The sequence below is a fragment of the Pantherophis guttatus genome, chromosome 3 (genome assembly GCF_059756535.1).
Source record: "Pantherophis guttatus breed Tessera chromosome 3, ASM5975653v1, whole genome shotgun sequence".
NCBI lineage: Eukaryota > Metazoa > Chordata > Lepidosauria > Squamata > Colubridae > Pantherophis > Pantherophis guttatus.
In genome coordinates, this window is record NC_142065.1 from 179,718,461 (window position 1) to 179,730,774 (window position 12,314).

General features: G+C 35.8%; 1 protein-coding gene across 15 annotated transcripts in view; it reads right to left on the reverse strand.

Moving 5' to 3' along the window:
- The window catches only part of EYA1 (EYA transcriptional coactivator and phosphatase 1), an 81,380-nt gene that overhangs the window by 4,307 nt on the left and 64,759 nt on the right, over positions 1 to 12,314 (reverse strand). For all 15 annotated transcript variants that reach the window (XM_087890676.1, XM_087890674.1, XM_034429958.3 and 12 more), the window contains 5 exons: positions 10,142 to 10,200; positions 9,787 to 9,947; positions 9,483 to 9,597; positions 7,634 to 7,755; positions 7,136 to 7,236 (listed from right to left, as the gene is read on the reverse strand). In XM_087890676.1, coding sequence (XP_087746802.1) covers positions 7,136 to 7,236; positions 7,634 to 7,755; positions 9,483 to 9,597; positions 9,787 to 9,947; positions 10,142 to 10,200 — 558 coding nt within the window. The remainder of the gene's footprint in view (positions 1 to 7,135; positions 7,237 to 7,633; positions 7,756 to 9,482; positions 9,598 to 9,786; positions 9,948 to 10,141; positions 10,201 to 12,314) is intronic.

A 12,314-nucleotide genomic window follows, 5' to 3' on the forward strand; every position in this document is an offset into this window, starting at 1 on the left:
TTCTGAGATTCTTTTGCCAAGTGACTCTAAGTCAGGCCCAGCATATTTCTTATGTTTCAGAACATACCAATCTCAAAATAAAACAAAGTGCTTTGATTAAAAAAATGTTGAACCAATTTAGGTTTGGGATATACAAAGAGCTTCTTAAGTGAAGCATCATAAAGATAATATAGTATGTCAACAATTCTTAATTGTCAACAATGCGCTAATTCTTGTCATTTGTACCAATGTATAAAACAGCAAAATAATATTCATACTTGGAATCCAAAGAATAAATTACTAAGTGTTGCTATTTACAGTGTGTACCTGAAGGATTGTCAAATGTCCTTTTAAGCCACAACACTTTACACTCCATTTAAATACCACTCCAGAAGTTTCCATAACCATCATGACCAACCATAAAATGGCAAAAGGTTCAAATAAGACAGGACAAATAACCTCTATTCTTCATTTGGAAATCCATGTGCAGCCCTCGGAATCCTAGCAAAGGATTCATAAAATCCCATAAAATCCCTAATATTCAGTTTTCTGTTTCTTTATCTGAACTATTAATTTCTTTTAAAATCCCCATCAACCTGTATGTCAATAGTTTAATTTGAGAAGCGGTTTGGAAACTCTTTTTCACAATAGTCAAGTAGGCCAGTTTGATAGGGTTAGGGGAGACAGAAACAAAATAAAGAGAAACAGTCTAAAATGATTAATTTGATCACATATTTGGTGTGATGATTAATGTTCATTACCAAACATTTTCTTTCAGCCTTCTTGTTGACAAATAAGTAGTCTAAGTAAAAATCCTATAATATAATTGTTTAACTTTCCTATTGCTTCATAAGACTGATAATGCTGACCTTCCAAGAAGAAAATTCAATATACAAGAAAGTATGAATATATAATGTAAACGTATTTGTAAATAATGTGAATACTGTCAATGACCGTACAGATATATTCTCAACAAGTTCTTATACTTTTTTTTATTACAGATTTTGTTCAAGGAACTGTTTTTTGATATTTTCCTTTATATGGTATCAGCAAGAAAATTGTTTAAAATAACAAACATCACAACACGGGCTAAGCTTGGACAGACTTATAAGTATCAATACATATTTTAATATTATTAAGATTACTACATTTTTAGCTACAGCAATTAATTTGAAAGGAAAATTAGGAATTAATGTAAAATAACTCTTCATCATTCCCATCAGCCCCATTAGGCTAGACCAGGCCAGTAAATGAACTCTATTGGAAGATCAGACATTAGCTACAATAATGGAATCTTGCAGGTGTCATTCCTCCTCATCTCCAGCAAATCAAAGCAGAACTTGTTAAATTGCTTCTAAATATTATCTTGTTTCTAGGACATTAAAAGGGTTTTAACCCCCTTTGTTTAGTTAATAGTTCTTGCCTGATTTTCTATAGCACCTCACACCTCCAGTATCAGTAACATACTGATCTTACATACTACAAGCTCGAACTGAAAAAAACCCCAACCCTTTATTTTCATGAATGAAAAATGTGACAATTTGGGAAAGGCTAGGTAAATAACTAAGCATTATGATAAATATTGGTAATATTCAGATGGAGATATTTTCTAGTATGGTAAACATGTCATATATATATATATATATATATATATATGGAGAGAGAGAGAGAGAGAGAGAGAGAGAGAGAGAGAGAGAGAGAGAGAGAGAGAGAGAGAAAGTTCATACATCATCATTCTTATCTGGATCAGTTATCCTGTGAATTAGTCCAGATAATTTTTCTCAATTATTATTACATGGACAAATATTTTAATTATCCAACTGCCATATATCAGCCTTGCATACAATACTGTTCTGAATACCATTCATCTATTCTCCAATACAGAATATTCTAGGCTCTAAGCCATAATATTTTAACAGCATACTTGAATTAGTTTATTGGCAGCAGAGATGACTAGACACATCCAGTTGAAGAGCAGCTGGCAAGATAGCAGCTTGTTTTTTTGACTGTCAGCTGGTAGGCAGGGTGGAACTCTGACTTGACCACTTGAGACAAATAGCAACTGGGACTGAATAAAATTAGTTTGCGTGGTATGTAAGAGTACCTAACTTAAATCATTTTATTTTAGTTTGTGTTCTGACTATTCATACAGCAACGGAAGGAACATTTGCAATTCTTTGGTTATATAACACCACCCGTGTGCTGTACATGTGTTATAAAGAGTTCTGCCCTGGCTCCAGCTCACATCTTCCTGCAATTTCATCCACGCTTAGGCCAAAAGAATAGAGAAGGTGCATTTGCTATGATGGGCAAAGAGCCAGCACAGTTTGTTCCTTCCCCAAAAGATCAGGCTGAATGGGACGAAAATCTCCCTGCTGGCAGCATTGGCACAAGAGATCCACAGGGTTTCCTTCATTATTCTGGCTTTAGGAAAAACCACAATTGAGACCTTTACGTTGAAGGCATATAAATATAGTCACAGACAGCTTGAAAAGTAGTGTTTTTGAGGTGAGGTAAGAATCTGAATGGTCACAGACTCAGGAGGATGTTTTTCTTAGGCATGAATACATATGGTTACCAAATTCATTGTTGGTATAATCCCATTTAATTCAACTGTTGTTTTGCCAGGAGAAAATGTGGCTGCTGCCTTGTGTCCTAGGCTGGAAATTCCTTCCGGCAACAAAGAACACATGAAAGTAATGCCTCCTGAGGATGGTTGATATCCATTTATTTATTGCACAAGCATAGTAGCTTTCTTAGCTTACAATTCTACATCCAATTATATGAGATAAAGCCTCACCAAATTTATGAGAAAACAAGATCAGGATTGCACTGTACGTTGTATTTTACATTTTAAAAACTGCATATTAAATGTTAGCACAAATTTAAGTGCATAATTCTTTTACCAAGCACAGTATACTTTTCAATTATCACAATACAAAAGAAATACTATTTAGATTAAATATAGAAATAGATTGCAAGATAAATATTTGCAATGGATCGGACAAAGAGACACTGGCAAGAAAATGGTCAGATAAGAGACAGCATAGCCTGCTGACCAGGGCTGAAATGCTCCCGGTTCGGACCGGATCACCCGATCCAGTAGCGATAGAGGCGGGTGGTTCGGAGAACCAGTAGCAAAAATCCCTGCCCCCCCCATGCCCAGCTGAGCCGCACAATCATCAGAGGCTTTTTTTTTACTTTTAAAAGCATTTTTTCTACAACCTCTTCGGCCAAAAAATGCTTTTAAAAGTAAAAACGAAAGCCTCTGATGATCGCGCTGCTCAGCTGGGATCATCAAAGGCTTTTAAAAGAAAAAAACCTTTTTTTCTTTTAAATGCCTCTGACGATCCAAGCTGAGTTGCCTGATTGGCAGAGGCTTTTTAAAAAACCTCTGCTGATCAGGCAACTCAGCTGGGATCGTCAGAGCCTTTTGAAAGCATTTTTTTTACAACCTCTTCGCCAAAGAGGTTGTAGAAAAAATGGTTTTAAAAGTAAAAAAAAAAATTGGCCACACCCACCCAGTCACATTACACCCCCCCCACCAAGCCACGCCTACAGAACTGGTAATAAGAAATTTTAGATTTCACCACTGCTACAGACGGATAGTGGGTAAAGCAAGAGGTTCAGAAGAGACCCTCCCAGTTTCTCAGGTGTTAAAGAAGATAGACAGGGGGAATGTACTTTCAGACTTGCAAGATTCTGTCACTGTAGCATTACAATAAAGTAGAATTAGCTATTTGCTATTAGAATAGCAGTTACAGTATATGAAGAAAAGTGAAACACGTAGAAAAAATGAGATATATAAAAATTATCACCATGGAAAAAATGATATAGACAAAAATTATCACCATGTCAGTTAATACTTAGTTGGGTAACCTTTAGCATGAATTATGGCCTTACAATGTCTTCCCATGGAGTGAACCAAGTCTTTTAGTTCTGCAGCTGTTATAATGTGAAACCAAGATTGAATGATTGCTTCTATTAACTAGGTTTTATTGCTGGGTCCCTTCTGATTAACAAGTTTCTTTAGTTGGCTCCATAGATTTTCAATTGGGTTAAGGTCTGGGCTATTCCCAGGCCATTCCAGCAGTGGAATATGATTATCTTGAAAATCAAAAAACAAAAAACAAAAAAACAAAAAACCCCAAACCCTGGTGTTATTAGCCATCAAACCTCAAAAATACACTTTTCCCAAAAGGTTTCCACAATTTTGGCCACTAATATAACTGCAAGGGTTTATAGCTATAGTAATAATCAGCACTTGGAATTGCATCTGGAAGCAAACCAGCAAACATTGCAGTTTGGAAAATAGAAGCATCCATTTCTACATGTTCTAGACTAGCTGAAGCTTCCAAGTAGTTTTCCAGGGCAGCATTTTGCTGTAGTTGAGTCTGACTAGGACATGAATGATTGTCTGAAGAACCACCTTCAGACCATCATTCAGACAGGAAAAGCACAGTTGGTGCATAGAGGTTGCTCAGTAAAGGCTGCCTGGGTACAGTTGCCACTTGCTTTTTAAGCAGAAGTTGTGATCCCAACTGGACCTCCATCAAGGATATGAATGGAAAATCTTCAGATCCAGAGGCCCTAATATCTATAGCCCAATATCAATGTTGGTAGGATTGAGTTAAAACCAATGTGTCCCCACATTCAGGCCTATTCAACCCCCAAGCACTGGGACAAGTTTTTAGTTTCTTCACTTAGCCAACCCAAGGTATAATTAGGTATCAGCATATTGATGGTACAGCGTCTGTTTCTTCTTCTGGGCAAAGACAAAAACACTGCTTGCACCTTGATTTCAAAAATATGTTATGCAATTTCAAAAATCTGTTATGGAGAAATTAAAGTTGATGCGTGAAGGCAGAGATTACAAGAATACAGGTTGCGTGTTATAAATGTAAACAGAACATCTAATACTATTAATGATTGCTTTGGTACATGTCTCTATTTTTTGAATGATATTATGCCCTAATGTAGTTGAATTTAAGGATGATTTAAAATTTAATTGATTTAAACTGATTTGTTGAGCTTTGGTATATATATATACTGGCTGTGGCTGTGGCTGTGGTTTCTGACATCCCGATATAGTCAGTTGGCGCCATCACTGACTATTGGGGGCGAATCATTGGCCCCCACGGAGAGGGCTCGCAACTTCGGCGTCCTCCTGGATTCACGGCTGTCTTTAAAAGAGCATTTGACGGCCGTGACCGGAAGGATTTTTCATCAGTTTCGCCTGATTCGCCAGTTGCGTCCCTTTCTGGATCGGGACTCCTTACGCATGGTCACTCATGCCCTCGTCACTTCCCGTCTGGATTATTGTAACGCTCTCTACATGGGGCTCCCCTTGAGGAGCACCCGGAGGCTCCAACTGTGCGGGTGCGGAGTGCGGCCGTGCGGGTGGTAATGGGAGCGACATGCGTTCCCATGTAACACCTCTCCTGTGCGAGCTGCACTGGGTCCCGGTGGTCTTCCGGGTGCGCTTCAAGGTTTTGGTTACCACCTTTAGAGCGCTCCATGGTTTAGGACCTGGTTACCTACGGGACCGCCTACAACCACCAATAGCCTCCCACCGACCGGTACGCTCTCATAGAGAGGGGCTTCTCCGGGTGCCGTCAGCCAAACAATGTCGACTGGCAGCCCCTAGGGGGAGAGCCTTCTCTGTGGGGGCACCTACTATCTGGAATGAGCTCCCCCCAGAGGTACGGAGGATCCCGGATCTGTGCACCTTCCACCGCGCTTTGAAGACCTTTTTATTCCACCAGGCGGGCCTGGCCTAATCTTTTCCCTCTTTTCTTTTTAATATGCAGATTTTAATCTGTTTTTTAAATGATTGGGGTGTTTTAATTTGTCTGGGCCAAATTGTTTAATTCAATTTTATCCTGTTTTTTAAATTTTGTATTTATGTATTTTACTGTTTGGCTGTTCACCGCCCTGAGTCCTTCGGGAGTAGGGCAGTATACAAATCAAATAAAGGTAAAGAAGAAGATATACTGAGCATGCTCTTGTGTTCTGATCCTCTTGAGCTTCATGGGGTCTTTAAATGCAGATTTTAATCATTTGTAAAGCCTTGGGTGCTGGAGCTTGTTTTCAACTTTTGGAGCTACTATAAAGTTAAACTTATAAAGTGAGTAGAACATTAATATTCGAATTTTTGCAGCTGTAGTATGCAAACTGTCACAAAAGGTGCTGTATGAAAGTTTTTGTGTATATTTTGCGTGTAACTATGAAGGCTGCAAAATCAAATGTGTTGTCTGAATTTGCTCACATGAATATGTACATGTATGAGGTGGTAATCTAAGATGACTGCTATCTGTTAGCCAAGCTACATTGAAAAAGAGCCAGAAATCCCCATAGAAAGATATGTTTCCCATTTTGTTCAAATGTGTAATAAAGAAGCCTTTCCTCCCTCAATATCTTCTGGTCCAGGCATCAGCCTTTATGGTTGCTTTTCAGGAAAATTAGAGAGAAAGTATCAGTGAAGACAAATATGTATATTACCAGAGATAGATTGGTCCTAAGAATGAAAAAATGTTCAGCGCAGTGTGACTAAAAGATCATTATTTTCAAAGGAGCTAAGAATAATAAACTACATACTAGTTCACCACTACAAAAGCATAGTCCTTGGAACAAGCTTGAAACCACCAGTACAGGTATATATGAAAGCAGCTAATGTTTGTGTTTGGTAAAGGTTTTTATTTGACCTTAAGGTTGATTGTTAACATACAGTTTTATGTTATTTGTTGAACTATAACTAGTTCAAAAGTTCTGAGTCTTTTTTTTAAAGGCACAACTTAGAAGACTTTGGCCACGAAGTCTGCTATATGGCTAAAACATTATTTGAGGCAACATATTAATTTGCAGGGGACGCGTGAAGCTGGTGATTTATTTTAAAATCCTTGGAGAAGTGACTTTATTTTCTATTTTTAGCTTGTAACTGTAAAATATTCTTATTTTACCACAGGATCTACTTCTGAGGAAGTATACATAGCAACTTTCTCTGATTTGATAGCCTCCAGATGTCTTGGACTGTCCTTCCAATCAGCCCCAGTCACTATGGTCATGCTTGGGGGGAGACACTGAAGACTTTAATTAAAATAAAGTATAATTTATTTGATTAAATTATATATTATTTAAAAAAATCTTGTGTCATTACCTTCTTTGATCCTTGTTCTTCTTCCACACCATCTCCTATGACAACATAAACTACTTTTCTTCCAAATCTTTGAATTATGCGCTCAAAACAGCTTTCTTTTCCTGGAAAATTCAAGTATATTATCAAGCCCCAATCTGGGAAACAATAGTGTAGTTTATTTCAGTTTAGGAAGCAGTAAAACAGCTGGACACCTTTGCTTTATAGTGTAAAATAATTATTCCTGAACACCTGTACGTAGTAGATAATATTCATTTAACTTGATGCTAACATCATTAAGTTATAAATGGGCAATTGAAATAAATGTTCAAATAACAAAGCCATAGATAATAAATGAAAGCATAACAAACCATTTAATGATCCAGATCAGAATTATCAATAACAATTAGTTCTAAATAATTATATGATCTGTTTTAACTGCTCAATGATATTTTCGATTTGGAATTTGAAGAATATGAACTTGAACATGCATAACAGATTCTATTCATTGTAAACACTCACCTATTTTTGTTGCGCTGTAAATATTTTCTATTGGAAATACCACACCCAAACCATATAGCAAGACTTTGGCAAGAGCTGGGATAAGCTGAGTAGTCGTTACTAAAATATTGACACAATTTGTCCTAGAAGAATGTAAAGAAGTATATTATAATAATCAAATAAATACTGCAACACCATAAGCAAATTATTAGTTTCATTTAAAAACCTGGAAAGAAAATTTACCCTAAAATTAAGGCTAGAAAGGGTTCATAGATGGAGAAATGATATTCATATGGAATCCAATATACAAATTCTCTAGTTTCTGCTCTTTTTCTGGCTCTTGGTTCTTAAGACGACTGATACTAGGAGGTATAAAGCAGACCATCAGTGATGGATATTTAAAGGTAGGGATTGTTCTCAAGAATTGATGGAGAACATTAAGTCCTTATAGTATTAAGGCAGATTCTGTGTTTATTATAGCCTTGCTCCCTCACCCCTCTCAAAAAATACTATAAGAAGGTTTATTCTACTTCAATATAGGGTCATATTTCCCATAATGACCTAAGAAAGAGAGAGTCTCATTTGGTGATGTTGGTAAACTGCAGGAATTTAGTTGGAGTGCTGGTATTCTTGCTAGCTGTTCTGGAAATACCAGTTTTTCATAGCACAGAAACACTGTGTCCCAATAGTGAACATTTTGTAGTTGGTTGGACACTTGTGGAATGCAGATGTAGTGCTACCTGGGCACTGGGAAATTGTGGACTGAGCAGAGTGGTAAGAGTGGAGTCATACATTCCTTATGCAAAAGGAGGAGGAAAATGACAAGGGCCGTTTATGAAGAAAGAGTACATATGTCTACATGCCAACTACCTACTGTGAAACTCTGGAACTTGAATTCCAGCAAATTCTATTAGTGGGAGAATAGACTGGTGGAAAGGAAAGCTTGAAAGTCTGCATACATTCCTAACTTGTCCCTCTCCCATCTTGGCAAGCAGTGGAAAGAAGGATTAAAAAAAAATATATAGAGCTTGATAGAAGAGGAGCTTTTTGTGTTCTAATAAACTTTTTGTGTTGTAATCATATAGATCCTTTTAAAAAATGATGAGACCTTTACTGGTTTGCTTGATGGGATATAATATAACAAAAGCAGAGAAATCTTGTCCTTATGCTCCATGTTTCAAATGCATGGAAGGTAGCATGTTTTCCTCTCTTTTGTCCCTTGAAGAAAGCTGGATGATCAGCATGCTATTGGTTAACAATGGTGTTTTTCTGATATTGTGTAATTATAGTTAAGAACTATTCTGCATGCATCATAAGACAGAAACTAAACAGTTATAGGATGCAGTACAATAGAAAAAGAATCAAGATTTATGAAATGTATGGCTGAAAAGATAGTAATTGGCCAAATCTACCTTATATGGCTATTATTGTGAGGTAAAACTGTTGTATGTGGGGAAGTGCTCTATATACTTTCTTGATTTTTCTGGAAAAGACAAGCTATGAACCTAAGAATAAATTTAATAAATTAAAGAGTTTAATTTTATTGCCTGGGATATGTATAAACTATTTTATATAATTAGTTAAATGATTCTATATAATCAATTAAATCTACCATCACTATCAACTAATCTACTATAGCATGATGCAGTAGGGGAAAAATGAAACAATTCATGTCCACTTTTATAACAACACTACACATCAATTCACCAAATTTTAAAATGCCATATTTTAGAAAGCTTTAATTTTAATTAAACCAGCTATTCCTAGAAGTGCATAATGTATTAATTGTAACTTACAGAATTGTAAAATGTATTTTTATGTTATATGTCTCCAGTTAGTTTGCATTACTACCTATGTGAAATCTACTTACCTAGAGTGAATTAGTGTGAGTGCTTTCAGTGCAAGTGTTAACCACGAATCCGTAAGGGCTTCAATTTCTGCTCTAAGCTGCAACCAAGCTTCCCTCTTTGCTGGGCCCAGAAGACCTGCCAGGGGATGAGTGAGGGAGAACAAGCATTGTAGCATTTACATGTCAACTATAATCCATTACCATGTTTTACAGTTCTATAGAATTTACAGCTGTAAATAGGTGGGAAAACATAGCTATAAGATTCAAAAACTTCACACAGCAATGAGACAGTAGCTACATGGACAGGAATATTATGGATACTTGCCTCCAACGTTATTTTTATAGGTGTTATAGATTTCTTTTACTCGTCTGTATCGGAAAGCTAGCTTTCTCATCCAGTCCACTCCTCCACGCACCCCCGTTGCTAAGCATAGATTAGCACTGGTAGCTGCTGCAGGGAACCCATCTGTCCCAAAGTTATAGGTGCTGTTTTAGATGTAAGAAAGTTTTAAAAATTATCAGATGGTTCAAGATAACTGAATATGATACTGGCAATTTAGATGACTTGAAAAAGAATAGAAATAACGGTATTCAGAAGTTATTATAAACAAGCAGCAAACAAGCAAGCAAACAAAAACTTCAACTTTTTCAATCACAGTCCTACATTAGTTTAAATGTACCTTAAATCCTGGCCATTATCATCTGATGAAACATCATCAATATGAACTTGGTCACATTCCTATAATGGAGAAAAAATCCACTATATTTACTTTAATTTGCCAATTGCAATACAAGAAATACTAACCATTTTTAAAGACATGCAAACCAACAATCATATTTACTTTTTATATTGCTATAGATTAATTCATAAAAGTAATTTTAGACATTATTCTTACAATTTAGGAAAAAAACCCTGCATTTGGAAAGAAAGTTGTTAAAATAATTATGCATATTCTTATACATTTTCAACCACCCTCAAGTTTTAAGTTATTCCAAAGGGTTTTCAGGCAGTGCGTGTGTATAACTCAAACCAGATTTCTTGGTAAATGTAACTTATTAGAAAAATTAAATCTGATGCTAACCACCAATGAAACTATGACCTCTGATTGCTGTTGAGCCACACACTAACACAGCCCGAGGCTAACATTTTAGAAGAGTGCAGACAAAAAAGAAAAAGTTACTTGTTTCCCACTATTTCTGCATTTTCTAAAAAGCGCAAACCCAGAGTAAAGTAGAAACACTTTGAAGATTTTCAGAATTCTCTGATTTACTTCTTAAAGCCACTGCATAAAACAAGTCCTTTATATGTATAATATTGATTTATATGCTTATAATTGGACAAATGAATATACATTATTATCTGAACATTAAACAACAGATTCACTACTACTGTTAGTAGTGATATTTTACTGCTGTTTTATTTATAAATAAAACACCTTTCAGGATTGTATTTAACTCCAAGTAGAGTTAAATAGACTAAAAGTCTATTGCTTCTTTATTTTAAAAGTTCTAATGTGAATACCAATAGCAAAGATGATTCATTTGTAAAGCTGTAATACTCCAGAGCTGCATATTTCTGTGTTACTGGTTCTCTCTGAACAATTTTTTTCAATCTCTCTATGGGCTTGGAAGAAGGGAAGGGAGGTAGACGTGGAAAGAAACTCAAAACAGCTGTTCTCTAACAGAATTAAAATCATGACCCTTAACCTTTGTTTTAAAAAACATCTATTTCTCAGCCAACCCTCTCCCAGCAAGCAGTGAGTTCCAAGGAGGAAAAGACTTTGACCCCATAACCTTCTTCACCTCTCCTGAGGTCAACAACCTCAGATAAGAAGAACACCCCCCCCCCCCGAAGAATGGCCTCACATGATGACTATGAGTGTAAGTCTTTTAAATAGAGAAAACACAGGATATCTTTAAAATAGATGAAACAGCATTAGGACTTAAATACTGAATAGGTAGGATGACAAAAGAGAGATTGGATAAAATAAAACAAAACCTCTACAATCTGAAGTTTAGTAAAATCAAAGTCACAAACTTAAAAAATAAAATAAATACAATTATTTCAAAAATTACACATTTTTCATACAAAGTGTACTTCTACAATTCCATACATTTATTCTGATTAAAATTATGTTCCATTGTTGGAACAGAAATCAGAAATAAAGTAGAACAAAACTTCCACTAAGACATATTTCTCAGTTTCACACCAACAATGCACTGAACTAACACTGTATTTAATGCAAATAGATATTTCCATCACCAATAAAATTAGCAAAAGTACAGTTCTTTGCGCTTTACAGGTAGTCCTTAATTTATGACTGTTCATTTAACAATATTTCAAAGGTGCAATGGCCTAGGGCAAACTGATATGAACTGCACTTGAACTCATGACTGTCCCATCTTCCCTATTGTCATATAATAGTAATTCTGGTGCTCAACAACTGGTTTGCATTTACCAGTGGTCATGTGATCGTGATCTCAACTTTTTTGCTGATTTCGGGCAAAATAACAGCCATAAGGGAAACTGGATTCGCTGAACAAGATCCATAAAATTGTCAAAAAATCAACTTATGATTGCAATGACTAATGATTGAAATTCTGGTCCCAGTTGTGGTTGTAAGTAAAGGTCTATCTATCTATTTGCATTTTTGAGTGTGTGCCCAAACAAACATATACACTTTGCTTATTCATCGTAATTTACATTCAAATTTGCAAGCAGAATAGTTATTTTAAAACAACATAAAAAGTTCAAGAATAAAGTTTCTTTTGTTGATATTTTCAGGATCTTGCAGGAAGAAGAAAATAATTATATATAACATAATCACCTTTTTATTGAAAAGAAATATTAAT